Consider the following 17177-nt stretch of genomic DNA (forward strand, 5'->3'; position numbering starts at 1 on the left):
TGACAAAAGGCTGAGAGAGTTGGGGTTGTTCATCCTGAAGAAGAGAAGGCTCCAGGGAGACCTTATTGCAGCCTTTCAGTACTTAAAAGGGGACTTATAAGAAAGATGGGGACAAACTTTTTAGTAGGGCCTGTTGCAATAGGACAAGGGGTAATGGTTTTAAACTAAAGGAGGGTAGATTTAGACTAGATACAAGGAAGAAATTTTTTACGATGAGGGTGGTGAAACACTGCAACAGGTTGCCCATTGAGGTGGTAGATGCCCCACCCCTGGAAACATTCAAGGTCAGGCTGGACGGGGCTCTGGGCAGCCTGATCTAGTTGAAGATGTTCCTGCTAATTGCCGGGGGCTTGGACTAGATGGCCTTTAAAGGTCCCTTCCAACCCAAACTATTCTATGATTCTGTGACTTTATGATTCTGTGTCACAGGGCTCTGGGGGCTAGGGTGGATGTGCGTAATAGGTATATTTGATCATGCCAGTCAGGTAGGATTGGATGGAGGACAGCCCCTAGTTGTGCAGCTGATGTTCCAGAGGAGGCACTGTTTTTTATAGACCTTCTTGGAGGAATGAAAATTGGTGGGGAGAGAAGGGATCCACCTGACAAAGTGGGGCAAGAGCATGTTTGCCAACAGGTCCCATAATCTAGTTGGGAGGGAGGGTGACGTAGCCCTTGCTTCAGAACAAGTGACAAGTGAGTTCAGAGGTTATGGTTAGGGACTTAGAGAGGACTGACACTGCTCCAGCATCTACTGGAAGAGTAGCATGGTTCAATGCAAGTAATCCAGGAGATTTACGGAATGTGTCAAAAGGAACTTCTTGACACAAGTGTTCAATGAGCCAACTAAGGGAGCCAACAGATACAACTGACATACCTGTTATTCACAAACAGGTTTATGACCAGTTTGGAACTGCTCAGTTCTTCAGTGAAGGTTGATAGCAGCTCTAGGAGCATTAACCATGAAATGATGGAGTTCAAGAACTGGAGAGAAATGAACGTCAGAATTGCAAGCCTGGACTTCAGAAGAGCAACTTTTGGCTTGTTCAGGGATCTGCTTGGCAGGATTCTATGGGACCACTGCCCTGAAGGATAGAAGAGCCATTAAGACCCGCTTGATCTTTGAGGATATAAGGGTACCAGAGGACACCATGCCAAAAGCCTTGAGAAAGTCAATTTAAGCAACATCTACTGCTCCCCCCTCCTCCACGGATCCAGGCCTGCTGCTCCGTGGGGCAGGAGACCTTGTTGCAAAGGGTACAGAAAAGTCTGAGATAAGTGAATGACTGCTTTGCCTCAGTTTTTCCACAGATTGGCTAATGACCTGGATACTGTTGCAGGGACATCTTCATGTTTCCTGCATTCTCCAACAATTTGCCTTCAGGGCAGCAATGGCACTGGAGTGCAAGGGTTCATATATGACTTGATACCTTTAGTGCCTGCTGCCCATGAAGCATGTGCCAGATTTTGTCATGGTGTGCTGTGACAGTTGTTCAATCAGTATGAGTATAGTTAGGCAAGTGAAATAGATGAGCCCTTGTTTAATTAAAATACTTAATCGTTAAAATCATAATTAAAAAAAATAATAATAAAAAAATACTAACCAAACCGCTACTTAAACAACAACAGCAAGTCACACAGCACACAGTATGCATGCATCTCATTCTTGGCACATTACTGTTACATGTTACCTACAGCTCATGCTGCAGCCACACCAAGGAAATCGTGCTCCCATATATCCGTCCTGACTGCTGACTGGGCAAAAGGACACCCATGTTGGCTTAAATCACTGATAAGTTGGAGTCCTGCTGTCTCTGGTCAAATTCAGGGTACAGCACATAGCTTACTTCATCCTGGGTCTGGGGACAAGCATGGAGGCTCCAGAACTTCCGCACAGTAGTTTAGCTTACTGGCAGCTCTGTTTCCAGGGTCTTCAGAGGCTCGTCCCCAAAGTTTGCTTTTCTGTGCTGGCTTTACATAGCCATCATCCTGCACTAGATATTACATGGGTTGCCCTGTCAGGTGTTTCTTACATGACCTTAGATGACTTCATTCAATCATTGCCCCTTTCATCTACTGGTGGTGGTTACTTCCTCATGTTACTTTGGCTGCTGCTCTCCAGGCAGAGTTGTTCACTTGTTCGTGTTAGTTTTGGGTCACTACCATCACTAATCTCCAGGCAGACCTTGTTTTCTCCCTTCTGCCATGCACATGGTTGTCTCTGGTGCAAGGGAGGGAGGGCTGTGTGGATTTACAGACATAAGATAGAAGGCACCATTAGCAAGGTTGCAGAGGAAGTTAGATAGGCTAGCAGACAGGGCTGCTATTCAGAGGGACCTCAACAAGCTGGAGAAATGAGCTGGCAGAAACCTTATGAAGCAAGGGCAAGTGTGAGTCCTGCATCTGGAGCAGGATGGCCCTGTGCGACACTGAGCTAGAGAGCAGCTGTGCGCGAAACACCCTGGGAAGAGTTGGAAAGAACATCTTCAGTCTGAAGAAAAGAATGGAGTGGCAGGCATCTTACTGCTGTCTCAGCTACCTTCCAGGAGGTAGAAGGGGTGAACCCAGATTCTTTGTACTCTCTGCACAGGGACAAGATAGCAGGCAATGAACAGAAGTTGCAGCGACGGAAATTCTGACCAGATATTTTCACCGAAAACCCCCCTACTGTGAGGTTTCTCAAACATTGGAACAGGTTGTGTCCCATCATTAGAGAGATTCAAAACTGATCAAGGCCATGACAAAGTTGGCCCTGCTTTGAGGTGGGGGACTTGGGGTGGACCAGAGCTCCCTTCCAACCTAAATTATTCATTGATTCAGAGTCTTTATGACTTAAGTTTCAGATCATTTTATCTGAAAAAGTGTAATGGAAGCTCATAGGCTGTAAATTCCTCATGTCCAGTCAGCGACCTCTGCATTGGAGGCTGCCGTCTTTTAAGAGAGCTCAATCTTGTTCATAAAAACCTGACAAGTTGCAGCTTGCACTGCTGTAACTAAATAAAACTGCCTTCTTACAGGGTTCACACCACTTTTAGCACTTCGGCTTAATTATATGGCTGTTATCCTAATAGAAGCAGCCAGAGTAGGTAATTGAAGACATCTTGAAATAAATGAGATAAATGGTAGCAGAAGCAGCTTTGTGCTTTAAAGCTCAGAGGAAAACCATTTTTAAAATCCAACTGTAAAGCTCCTCCAGTTACGATGAAATTTACTCTACATTTTTATTGACCAAACAATATTTTAGGAAAGGTTAGAAGGAAAAAATTGTGAGTCCTGTTGCAGCAAACCCCCCATTCTTTATTTCTTAGAATTCATCTGCTGTATTCTTACTTGATTTTTGTTGAATTTAAGGAATCCATGCTAAATTATTTTTAACTGAGCACTTAATGCCTGAAGTATTTTTAGGAGAAATCATCAACTCATGTCACTAAAAATCCATGCTGCAGAACTTCAATTTTGTGTCACAGGGTTGGTGCCTTCACACAGTTTTCTAGTACCAAAGTTATTTTCAAAATGGAAATATTTTTTAATTTAATCAATTCTTATAATAATGCTTCTGGTTCCCATAGTTGTTAAAAAAATCAATGAATTTTTTTTTTTGTTATTTCAAGAAGCACAGGTCTGAAGATCCTCAATTAATAAAAGCTGGAAATATGCAGAAAGCCATATATCAGGTGTGCTTTAAAATCATTAAATCATGACTGGATTGCAGGAGATGTAGGAGTTGCTGCCAATTTCGGTAGAATGCTTTTCTTAACCACCATTACTGTAGTTTAATTTTCAATTTCTCCAGATACTGTATTCTTTTAGATCTTCTTAAATCCAAGATAGAGTCAAATATTAATTATATTCCTAGCTCTGTCCCTGTTTATTTTAACCACACCAAAGAGAATATTTAATAGCTGGTAATTCAGCTAGGTTGTGTGTGACGCTCATTATCGAAGGTCAGTTCATGTCCTGCTTCTCTGTGATGTTCTCTCCTCTCTCTTTCTTTTTTGTGGACATCAGAAATAATCAGTAATGGCCTGAGATTTAGTACAATGATGGCTTGTAGTACAGCATCACAGATTCTCTGGGTTTTTATTTTGCAGTTGATGGCTTTTATAATGAAGGGGAATATTACTGTGTTGAGGTTTAAAAGCTTTAAAACCCTCATTTGTCTCATACCGAGAAACATAACCAGCTTCTTAAATATATTATTGCTGATGATAGAATTTATAGTTTTTTGTTATAATACTTTTAGCCTTTGAGACTAATTAATCAAGTCTGAAATGCATGTGCTTAATTTTGGTGAGCCAGACTGATGTGAAATACCTAATTAGCCACTTCGTTGGAGTGTGCATAGTATGGTTCAGTGACTAATTTTCTGGTCAGTGAATCACAACCTTATGTCTCTTTTTCATATTTAAACACTTCAGATTATGATAGTTCTTGTATTTAAAGCCATTCTAGGCGTAAAGATCTAATTCATGCTTAGAATTTTAGTAACTGCCTTTGCTTTACTGTTTTATTCATTTCTCTTTAAATTATAAATTTATAATTTATGGCTTATTTTAGTTACAAGTTAAACATAATTATATGCAGCATGGTAGTCTTAAGGTCATAGAATGTAATGTGACAGAAGGTTAGCAAAGTAGTATTCCATTTTATAAATTTACCATTCTTTATCCAGAACTGACATAAATCATAGATTGAATGCTTCTAAATGTTTATTTTCGGACACTTTGGAAATTTCTCACTTCAAAGCAGTAAATTGTAGGAAAATAAAACATTCTTGGCATATTTTTATTTTGGAAAACATTTGCTTTAAACTTTGTCATTGCTTTGAGGCTTTTATTCATGTATCATCGAACAGCTTCAGGTATCATTGAGGAACTTCATTTTGACATCCGATTCAAGCCTTGAAAAATCATATCACTATGAACTGTGAGTGGCTTTGGCATGAGAAGAAAAATTAAATTAGTAAGACTTTTATATTTTTATGTCCTACCTAAACTTGTATATCTTTATGAAAATATTACTGCATTACAGTCTAATGTGTCACAGAATCACAGAATCACTACGGTTGGAAAAGACCTGTAAGATCATCAAGTCCAACCTGAAAAAAAAAAAAAAACCCCACACAAACAACCCACGCAAGCCAACCACCACACAACAACAACAAGGCACAACACACCAAAAACCAACCCACCCAACACCACACAGCACCATGTCCATCAAGCTACATCCCACAATGCCACATCCACACGCTCCTTGAATACCTCCAGGGAGGGTGACTCTACCACCTCCCTGGGCAGCCTATTCCAATGTTTCACTGCTCTCTCGGTAAAGAACTTTTTCCTAATATCTAGCCTGAACCTCCCCTGGTGCAACTTGAGGCCATTTCCTCTAGTCCTGTCACTAGTCACTTGGGAGAAGAGACCAACACCCACCTCTCTGCAACCCCCCTTCAGGTAGTTGTAGAGAGCGATAAGGTCTCCCCTCAGCCTCCTTTTCTCCAGGCTAAACAACCCCAGTTCCCTCAGCCGCTCCTCATAAGACTTGTGTTCCAGACCCCTCACCAGCTTCGTCGCCCTTCTCTGGACACGCTCCAGCACCTCCATGTCTTTCTTGTAGTGAGGGGCCCAAAACTGAACACAGTATTCGAGGTGCGGCGTCACCAGCGCCGAGTACAGAGGCATGATCACCTCCCTGCTCCTGCTGGCCACACCATTTCTGATACAAGCCAGGATGCCGTTGGCCTTCTTGGCCACCTGGGCACACTGCTGGCTCATCTTCAGCTGGCTGTCAGTCAACACCCCCAGGTCCTTTTCTGCGGGGGAGCTTTCCAGCCACTCATCCCCAAGCCTGTAGCGTTGCATGGGGTTGTTGTGGCCAAAGTGTAGAACCCGGCACTTGGCCTTATTGAACTTCATCCGGTTGGCCTCGGCCCATCGATCCAGCCTGTCCAGATCCCTCTGCAGAGCCTTCCTACCCTCAAGCAGATCAACACTCCCTCCCAACTTGGTGTCGTCTGCAAACTTGCTGAGGGTGCACTCAATCCCCTCATCCAGATCATCAATGAAGACATTAAACAAGACCGGTCCCAAAACTGAGCCCTGGGGGACTCCGCTTGTGACCGGCTGCCAGCTGGATTTCACCCCATTCACTACAACTCTCTGGGCTCGGCCATCCAGCCAGTTTTTTACCCAGCGAAGAGTGTACCTGTCTAAACCACGGGCCGCCAGCTTCTCTAGGAGAATACTGTGGGGAACAGTGTCAAAGGCTTTGCTGAAGTCCAGGTAGACAACATCCACAGCCTTCCCCTCGTCCACTAGGCGTGTCACCTGGTCATAGAAGGAGATCAGGTTGGTCAAGCAGGACCTGCCTTTCATGACCCCGTGCTGGCTGGGCCTGATCCCTTGGGTATTCTGCACATGCCCTGTGAGCGCCCTCAAGATGAGCCTCTCCATAACCTTCCCCGGCACCGAGGTCAGGCTGACAGGCCTGTAGTTCCCCGGATCCTCCTTCCGACCCTTCTTGTAGATGGGTGTCACGTTGGCAAGCCTCCAGTCATCCGGGACCTCCCCCGTTGACCAGGACTGTTGATAAATGATGGAGAGTGGCTTGGCAAGCTCCTCCGCCAGCTCCCTCAGTACTCTTGGGTGGATGCCATCAGGCCCCATAGACTTGTGAGTGTCCAGGTGGCATAGCAGGTCGTTAACTGCTTCCTCCTGGATCATGGGGAGTTTATTTTGCTCTCCATCCCTGTCATCCAGCTCAGGGAGACGGATACCCTGAGGATACCTGGTGTGGCTGTTAAAGACTGAGGCAAAGAAGGCATTAAGTACCTCAGCCTTTTCCTCATCCTTCGTGACAATGTTCCCCGCCGCATCCAGTAGAGGATGGAGATCCTCCTTGGCTCTCTTTTTGTTGTTAATGTATTTATAGAAGCTTTTTTTGTTGTCCCTCACGACCGTGGCCAGGTTGAGCTCTAGCTGGGCTTTCGCCTTCCTAATTCCCTCCCTGCATGACCTAACGAGGTCCTTGTATTCTTCTTCACTTGCCTTCCCCTTTTTCCAGAGGTGGTAAGTTCTCTTTTTTTCCCCGAGCCTCAGCATAAGCTCCTTGTTCAGCCAGGCCGGCCGTCTTCCCCGCCGGCTCTTCTTACGGCACAGGGGCACTGCCTGCTCCTGCGCCTTCAAGATTTCCTTCTTGAAGAAGGTCCAGCCTTCCTGGGCCCCTTTGCCCTTCAGGACCGTCTCCCAAGGGACCCTCCCGACCAGTGTCCTGAACAGGGCAAAGTCTGCCCTCCGGAAGTCCCTGGTAGCGGTATTGCTCACCCGCCTCCTTACTTGGCTAAAAATTGCAAACTCTATCATTTCATGGTCGCTAAGCCCAAGACGACCTCCGACCTTCACTTCACCCACCAGACCCTCTCTGTTCGTAAACAGCAGGTCAAGCAGGGCACCTTCCCTTGTAGGCTCGCTTACCAGCTGCGTCAGGAAGTTATCTTCCACACACTCGAGGAACCTCCGGGACTGTTTCCTCTTAGCTGTGTTGTACTTCCAGCAGACATCCGGTAAGTTGAAGTCCCCCACAAGAGCAAGGGCTTGCGACTGTGAGACTTCTGCCAGTCGCTTGTAGAACGCTTCATCAGCTTCTACGCCCTGGTCGGGTGGTCTATAACAGACCCCCAGCAGGATATCCGGCTTGTTGGCCTTCCCCCTCATCCTTGCCCATAAGCATTCAACCCCATCGTGACAATCATCCAGCTCTATACAATCAAAGCACTCCTTGACGTACAGAGCCACCCCACCGCCTCTCCTTCCTTGCCTATCCCTCCTGAAGAGCTTATAGCCCTCCATCGCAGCACTCCAGCCATGCGAGTCGTCCCACCATGTTTCTGTGATGGCGACCACGTCATAGAACCACGTCAAAACCACTCCCAAATAATCAGGAGTTAACCAGACTTCAGATGCATTACATATTGTCTGGTTTATGTTTTCAGTGTACAAAAATGATTGTATGAAGTATTTTGAGTCTCTTATTTTCCAACGGAAGTGACTTACCAGGCAGAGGGCAGGAGGGAATACGATACTTGCATCACTTTGTATGGTTCCATAATTTACCACACTGGTGATCTGCCTCATGTTTACAAACGTTATGCTCTCTCTACTGTGCATAAATAATACACTCGTGCATAATGTTGCTTAAAATGTTTGTTTAAAATAGAAGTTATTTTTTTCCATATTACCTTTTTAATTTTTTTTTACATTAGAGGAGGAAAACACGTAGTAAATATGCATTGAATCCTTTTTTACTTCATGTTGTAATATCAAAAGTTCATTGTTCCTCCCAGCTGAGACTGAAAACATGGCTGTTTTAGTCTTTGTAATACTTGGCTCTAAAATTAAAATTCAAAGGAAACAGGATCTGACTATGAGTCAGTATGCAGAACAGATGAAGTATAGGGGCCACGAAGAAACATTCTTTTTTTTTTCAGCCCAAGGTCTTTATCATTACTGAGAACCAATGTCGTATTTCGTAATAGTAGGATATGAGTGCCAGACTGTGATCTGTTTTGATCAGGTTTAAAATGCTGATGTTATTTCCTTGATTTTGTTCTAGTTTCTGCTGTATTTTCTATAAACGTTTTTAAACTAAGACACTTTCTTGCAATTTATTTTCAGAACCACTTTATGTCATTATTTCAAATGGAGTCACTCATTCTCACCTTTCTTATGCTTTTGGAAATAATTAGTGACTTGGATATCTTGATGATGCTGAAATAATCTCCAAATTGTATTCCTTTCTATAGTGCCTGACTTCATAGAGTCTGACAAATTGTTTGGCATCAGAAATGGAATCAGGGTCATCCACACATGGGAAGTTGGCTTACACATGGATGCCAAATCCCAGATGACTTTAACAGTGATAGGCAGTACTAATGAAAATCCTTTTCTTACATGGGTTATAATGCGCATTTCTACCTCTCATTCCAATAATAAATGAAATTCATCATTTGAGCCAAGTGTTGTAGAAACAAATAATTTACAATATGCAGTATCTCAGTGTCACCTGATCATGCTTTTCAGCTCTGCGTAATACTTTTTTCACCTGTAATTACCTAATTGTCTTTCTGGCCTGCTAAGGAAATATTCCTTCAGCTTGACATCTTTAAATTGTGCTTTTGTTCAGCAGTTTATAATGTGTTTGTACTGTATAATGGGTGTTTATCATTAATACTATAGATAGCAAAATACCCGATTACAGTTATGCCACTGTGCTGAGAAAAAGTGTTACAATCCAAGCCAATTCTGAATTTCAGTTGCTGAAAGCAAGATTGGGAAGCAGCCTTTTAAGTCTCAACCAAGAAAGAAGCACTTCCCTTGTCTTTTGCTTAGCCAAAGAAATGTGCTCACAGTGTTCAGCCATAGCTAACAGTGGAGGAAAATGTTCCATAGCAACAGAAGTTCATGAACTAAAAGAAGGATTTAAATGTGGCTTAAAATTAGGGAAATAGTGTCTGTCAGATTTAAAAATGTGGAAGTAGATTCTCTGTTATAGGCAAGAGGAAGGCAAATATAAAAGCTCAGAAGTATCTTTGAAGTCAAGATGGAGAAAGAAGTTACTCTGGTGCATGTTCCTTTTCACTGCGAGCTGCCAGAAATGTGTCTGTGCTGTTAACTGTGCATCTGGTCTGCTGTAGGCTTCTGGGAAATACATTGCTCTAAAGGGAATGGAAGTGATGATACTTTTTTTAAAAATTGCCCAGCTCTAGGTCTGTGTCTGTAAAGTTTGAACTCGGAGGATCTTTTTCACTGAAATTCGGAGTGAGGGCTTTAGCAGTCACTCCTTTTTTCCCCCTCCTGTAAATACTGTCATGGTCTGATCGCTCCCAGTCTTGCACACAGTGTCCTTCTGGCAAATGTCATCCAGAGAAAACATTTAAAACAGCCACAGCCATGTATCTTTGGAGAAGAAGGCTACCCTCTATACAAGACACAGCTAAAAATCTAGAACTTTGGTAAAACAATAGGAGTAATATTTTTTCACTGATGTTTTGTATAGGTTTGTAATTGGACGAGAAAAACCAGGACAAGTGAGTGAGGTTGCACAGCTGATTAGCCAAACTCTAGAACAAGAACGCCGCCAGAGAGAGCTGCTGGAGCAACATTATGCACAGTATGATGCAGATGATGATGAGGTAACAGACTGTCTAGCATTTCACTATTTGGTGTTTTTTAATGTTCTGTTTTCTACTCCTAATTCCTTCTTTTTAATTGTCACTCAGAGGTCAGCTTCTGGCCCTCTCCATTACCTCTGCTGCTGCTTTTTACAGATATTAATGATGAATCTTAATTGAAGAACAAAGTTACTGAAAAGCTTTTCAGCATGGATTTAAAATACTTGTTTTGTTCCAGAAGAGCAAATATCCCATTGGTCGATGCTTCTGTAATCATTGCTCTTCCTCTGAAGGTATATGCCTTTCTGAAATAAAGGAATAAAGTTGGTTTGCTTGTGCACTGAAACATCAGGTTTTTATGAAAACTGGTAAAAGTCGCCTTCTAACTTTTAGGGGGTTGAGAAGTTTTAGAGCTATTTTCCCTGGAAGAATTGATGTTCTTAATTCAGAACATTAAGAATTTTTCTGAAAATTCCAGGTAAGACCCCTTCTTCCACACATTGCGTTTTGTTCTGTGTGAATAGATATTCCACAGGATAGAGAATTAATCTACCTTGTCTGAAGCATGTATTGATGTTCGCAATTAGTGCCTGATGTCCCAATACAAAGGTTTTGAAACTGTCAACTTTATACAGTAAATTTTCCATAATTTCTTTCTGTTCTCTTAAAATTCCTAATATGCCTAAATACCAAGATACTTGGAAAGATTAATGAGAGCGCTTTTTCAGAGACTACTGTCTGTGTTACTCCCTAAATTAGCTGCTGGATTAAGCTAAAAGGCAGTTGTTGTAACAGGCTGCTTCCACATAGCCCAAGCATACCACCTTAATTTCGTATTGTCTTGAATAATATTATTTGCAATGCCAGACTCCATGTATTAATGTGTTTTCATCCTGGGCCAGGTTTTTTATTTTATTTGTGGAAGGAGGTGATAAAGAAGGGGAGATAGAGAATTCATGCAATGCATTTATTTCAGTTTAGTTTTCCTTTAGTTACTGAGAAAAGACTTCTAAACAGTGAAGTAGAGAAAAAAAATACTCTGATATAAAATCAGGATACACTCAGATTTTGAAACACACTGTTAAACTAGCAATAGGTCAGAACAATCAGAAGTGTCCCAGACGACTAAGCAAAAATCCTGTCTGGCCCTAGTAATCACAGAATCACAGGATGACAGGGGTTGGAAGGGACCTCTGGAGATCATCTAGTCCAACCCCCCCGCCAGAGCAGGTTCACCCAGAGCAGGTTGCACAGGAATGCGTCCAGGCGAGTTTTGAATATCTCCAGAGAAGGAGACTCCACAACCTCTCTGGGCAGCCTATTCCAGTGCTCTGCCACCCTCAAAGGAAAGAAGTTCCTCCTCATGTTTAGATGGAACTTCCTATGACCAAGTTTGTGCCCGTTACCTCTCGTCCTGTCACTGGGCACCACTGAAAAGAGACTGGCCCCATCCTCCTGGCACCCACCCCTTAAGTATTTATAAGCATTGATAAGATCCCCCCTCAGTCTGCTCTTCTCCAGACTACAAAGACCCAAGTCCCTCAGCCTTTCCTCATAAGAAAGATGTTCCAGTCCCCTAATCATCTTCGTAGCCCTTTGCTGTACCCTCTCCAGCAGCTCCCTGTCCTTCTTGAACCGGGGAGCCCAGAACTGGACACACTACTCCAGATGCAGCCTCACCAGGGCAGAGTAGAGGTCCCTTGACCTGCTTGCCACTTACCTTAATGCTTTCACTTACCTTAATTTACACTGATATTAAAAATGAAAATATTTTAATACATTTTAGAATTAATCCTGCCATAGGTGCATGTTTAACTCATATAAATAATCCCCCCATCTATAGTGGGGATTCATATGTATATGTGCCTCTGCGAGACCATGAAGGCTAGAAAATCCATATCCTCTCTGTTCCCTCCTCAAACTATACAAACATGCAAGTCTTCTAACTACTGTTTAGTCTAGAATTAAAAGTCAAGATCTTGAAGGAACTCTATCATCTCTTCAAAACCAAAAAAGAGACAACTCCCTCTAGCCTTTGGAACAAGAGACTTCTCACAACTCATCACAGTGTGCTGGGTTTGAAGGCCTGTGATACCATTTTATGGTAAACATAGTCTGATAGCTTTCATATTGGCAGGAGAGGTGTGTCCTAAATGCCAGATGTTTAAATCCTTCTCACTGTGTACTCACATGTAGAGGGGTGTGTGGCTGAAGGCAGACCTATGTGAGTAATTGATGAATTACACCTTTTACCTAGAGGACACATCCACCTGCAAAAAATCTCAAAGGTTTGTGTTGCTTACCTTCATGTACCACACAGACGTCATAACTCAGGATCTGGCAATAAAGAAAATGTTGTTAAAACCATATAGATCAATACTGATCCTGGTAGTACCTCAGCTTTCGGTAGGGATTGTTGTTGTGCTGGTGCTGACGGTGACACTTTCATACTGATGACCATGCAAGTGCTTCTCAGCCCAATAGTGAAAGAGGACAGGGATGAGTAGGTATCAGATACTTTTTGTGATGTGTCTTCTTGTCCTTGCAATTCAGTGTTTACAAACTCTTAACCCCTGTTCACTGCATAAATTTTTAACACAAAACATACTAAATGCACAAAGTGTTTTGTATTGGTAGTGTCTTTGGATGATAGAGAGAAAATAAAATAGGGCAAGTAATGAACAGAGTTAAAGGCATCTTTTCTTATTGTAGCACTGCATTGAGGATGATGACCACCTCGGTGACCGTGACACGTGCTTTTTGGCCATTAGCGTTTGCAGTGCAAAGGGGACTTTTATGCAGTATGTGAGGGAAGGAGGAAGAAGAAAGGAAAAGACATCTACTGGGGAGATCCAGAGTATCATCAAAGATCTCTTTTGGAAGGAGAAGGAATTAGGCTTCAGAACAAATGCAGTACTTCAGTTCTCAAAAACTACATTGGAATCATTGAAGATCATACCCATTTCCTACTTGATGCCATATATTTATTTGGGGGGGTGGGGTGGTAAACCTTATTCTCAGAATAGATGGCTGGGTTGTAGTTACTAAAGTATGCAATGAGGCGTGTTCCCTTTCTTAATTAACAGACTTCTCAGAAGTAGACTTTGTTGGGAACCTACAGCAATCCTGAATATATTTTTTTTTGTCACCTGACTATGCTGTCCAAGTAAACTCACATAACTTGCACCATTCCCAGGCAATTGTCACAATGGAAGCTGTGATTTAGTGCACATTAGACACAGTTCAAAGACATTTTTGGTCACCACAAGCACTTCTGCTCCATTTACTTTCAAATATGAGCATTAATACTTGGAGCTCACCTTGCTCTGTGAAGGCAAATGTGGCTGGGTCTATGTTGCTATATGCCAGACACCACTGCCAGCCCTGCATTCTTTGACTCTGGTAAGCAAGGCATCTTTTGGGCAAGAAAATCTCAATTTACACTGAATCAATATCCACAAATGTACAAAACCCCCTACCCTTTTGAATCAATTTCCTTAAAGCGATAGTGATTCTCACTGCGTGAAGTCCAGGAATATTTGGATTGCCAGTGTAAGGGGTTTCGTGCTGAGGTGGCACAGAATTATACAGGAATTGCTGAGTCCCAGAGCTATCAAACAATTTTCATACAGTTCTTAAAACATGGTAACATGGATCTCCAGCTACAATGCTGCATAAATTAACAAGAAAATGATCTTTATTCAACCCTCCATTGAGGCTGTCAAATTCTGAGCCTCAAGAGACTTTACCACAAAGACACCAATAACATACCAGGTTTCTGGAGCAGGGAGTCAGTGATCTGTGTTTCAGTCCTGGAGTCACTGCGCATGACTATGTTTGGTAGAGCTGGTCAAATCACAGGAAGAGAGTGTGTGCCAGGCATGTGTAAGTCCTGGTGTTTTATCTTGCTGTGCCACCAGCTGGCTGGATTTCCTCTGTTTTGAAACTTAGGACAGTCTTCATCATAGCCCAAGCAGCATCTAGCTATTTTAGAAGGATCAGAGTTCTTGAAAATAACAGCATTATTGAGGCAATTTTGACTTCTGCCAGCCAGTGTGCACTGGACTTGAGTCAGATGCTAAATTAGAGAGACACATGTTAGCCTGGTGTAACTTCGCATTCCATTGCCTTGTAGGAATGTTACATTAAAGTTATTTGTTGGGGAAGACTCACACTAATACACAGAGTGTTTCCAAAAGATACATAATTTACTGTATAAGTAATCCTAAAAAAACCACCATTTAGTATAAAAATGCCCTGCATCCCTGCACTTCAGAATCTGCTGTTATCATGGGCTGCAGGTCGTCACAGGGTTGCAGGATGCTTTCAGATGCTCCTTCATTTAAGTCTTTGCATTGAAACACAAGAACCATGTGCAGAACTGATGAACACTAAAGAAAAGGGATGCCCACAATGGGGTCCATGCAAAGACAAGCAGGATAAATGTGCAACACCTCACAATTTGTTGTTAAGCTCCCACAAGCCAAGCAGAGCCAGTAGTGCCAGTAATTTCTCAAGTACTACTTACGATAGGCAGTGGTGGCATTTCCCAATGAGCCTGTGCTAACTACAGTAAAGCTGGGAGAGTATGTTGTTTCAGGTGCTGCCTCTAAATAGCCTGCTGCAGAGTTTACTCATCACCACTTCATCTAGCTTCCTAAAATCCCACATCCTTTTAATTTGTTGCATCCTGTCAGAAAACAAGACTCAAAGGCTTTGAGGTAGGCACTGTCTTTATATTTCCTACTTCGTGTGTTAAGTACTACCTGAATCTGTATCCTTGACTGAAACCTTTTGACTTCCCTGTGTTAACACAGTGTTCTTTGCACATTTTAGTCAAATTCTGCCATTCCTTGAAATTTTGATTTGAAGATGGTGTTATCTTCTTCATGTTCTACAGTGAATGGCAAAAGTCACATAAAGCAGATGACCTGTTCCCTTGAAGGCTGCATATGGTGATGCAGGATGTGAAACTAATAACATATTGCAGAATTCTGTTCACTCTGTGGCCATGGACAAGTAGTTTTATGCAAGTGACATTTTCATGTATTTTAATATCACCAATAGTAATTTGAATATTTTTTCATTTTTAATTCTGATTTATCAGGACATTCTGAGAGCAAAACAACATTAGAACCATTGAATAAAATCTTGACACACACGACAAGAAAACTGTTGCAATGAGCTTAACTGTCTAACACCCAAAGAATACATTAAAGAAGGTCTTTCAGAGAGTACAGTTTTTCCAACATCATTAATATGAAGCACTCCTGTAAAAGTGATGATTGATACTATACCATTATATTCTTCTTTGTTCTTTTGAAAGGATTAGGTATAAACCATCAAAAAATCAAATTAAGAGGTGGGCTTGAGTTATTTTTATAGTTCTTCAAATGGTGTTCCCTGATTGTGGGAGAGTTTCAGCATAAACAAAAGATTTAGCTTGATACAGCCTTTGTCATGGTGATTTGGGGAAGGTCTGTCTGCATTATCCTGGCTGGTGCTGCTGCTCCTTCTTTCTGCTTGGGAGTGTTAGGCCCATTTCAAGAATGTACAAGGCAGTTAAACAATGTGAGTAACGCATTTGCCCTTTTAAAGTGGGAAATTGCAGTTCATATTTATAAAAATAATTCCATGCTATTAGCTGTGATAGCATGTAGCAGAATTGAATGGCTAATATCAGAAGCTATAGCTATGGATGAGATAAGTGTAAGCCCTAGATGCTACTGCAGTGAGAAATAGGTCTTTTGCATGGATGAATTTTGCTCACCAATACAGACTGAAGAGTCCGAGATTTTCCTTCAAGAGCATGTAAGTTTTCGTTGACTCTTGAGTAAAAAAATATTGTTGTCAGCTAAGAAAACAAAATGTATTGCAAGGAACCTCAGACAGATACAATAACAACTGTTACCTTAACAAAGCTTTGTTATTTTGAAGTAAAATAACTTTTGTCTGTGCCTTGCTGCTGCTTGTAAAACACTGAATTTCCCATTCTAGCTTGCTGGCGCAGGGTCCGAACAACCTTCTAGTAGTTTCATGTGAAACAAAACTCAGCAGAGATAATTTTTTCAGGGAAAGTATGTTTCATGTAGTTTATGACGTATATTTCCTTAAAGCACACGTCGGTTCTTTTGAACCTGTAATTTGTGTTTCATGTAATTGTAAGATAGGATCCCTTTCTTTTGAAGACGAAAACAAAAGTCCCATTTATTTCTGTGTTCTGTAATGTGTTTGTGTCATCCTGCTGTCTTGTTTACCTGACCAAACTGCAGTGCTTTGCTTTGATGACTACTTTTTGCATTAATTGAGGCAAAAATGACTGTGCCCATCAACACTCATTATGTACAATTTGAAGCAAGATTTTCCTTTGTGTTCATTTTAAGCTGCCTGATGTCCCTCTTCAAACACTCTGGCTCCTGAGGCCAGCAGAATATTTCCTGCTCTTGAATTTTTCCCTAATATAACTTACTCCTTCATCTGTGTTCATTCTTCTTTTTGTATGAAGAACTTCTTTTTAGTTTAAGTCTTTAGAGGAATCAGTTTTAACTAGACTAATCTGTTTTATTCTTTTACCAAAATCGGTAAATATAATTAGGATTTTACATTAAATTAATATATTCCTTTGAAATGCACATGTAGCTGAGACAGATCTGTTTTTTATGTAAACTGAGCATGAGTTTGCTAGTTAACGATCCTATTTCTGCCTCCTCTTTGCATGCTTCAGAGATTTCCTTGCCACTGCTGATGGACATGCCAAGATGTTTTTTTCATGTAGAAATGATAGTTGTGTATCACCTGATAGATTTTGCAGGGATAATGACTGCAAAATTGACAGTACATGGATTGTGTTAGTATTTTGTCCCCACAATAATTGATTTCATTGAAATTTCACTGGGATTTTAGAGTTAGTTTTTCCACTTCTCGCCACCCTGATGCCGTGTGAAGGTGGTGTTACGTGCTCCTAGAAAAAGCCAAGAGAGTTAGCAGCCTAATTTTCTGTTTAGACAGTAAC

At 41.8% G+C, this 17177-nt stretch overlaps 1 protein-coding gene across 3 annotated transcripts in view; it reads left to right on the top strand.

Annotated features, from left to right (window-relative positions):
- The window catches only part of PPP1R9A (protein phosphatase 1 regulatory subunit 9A), a 153520-nt gene that overhangs the window by 101625 nt on the left and 34718 nt on the right, over positions 1–17177 (top strand). For all 3 annotated transcript variants that reach the window (XM_059818344.1, XM_059818346.1, XM_059818345.1), the window contains exon 5: positions 10051–10186. In XM_059818344.1, the coding sequence (XP_059674327.1) occupies positions 10051–10186 (136 nt within the window). The remainder of the gene's footprint in view (positions 1–10050; positions 10187–17177) is intronic.

This window comes from Gavia stellata, chromosome 6 (assembly GCF_030936135.1).
Source record: "Gavia stellata isolate bGavSte3 chromosome 6, bGavSte3.hap2, whole genome shotgun sequence".
Lineage (NCBI taxonomy): Eukaryota > Metazoa > Chordata > Aves > Gaviiformes > Gaviidae > Gavia > Gavia stellata.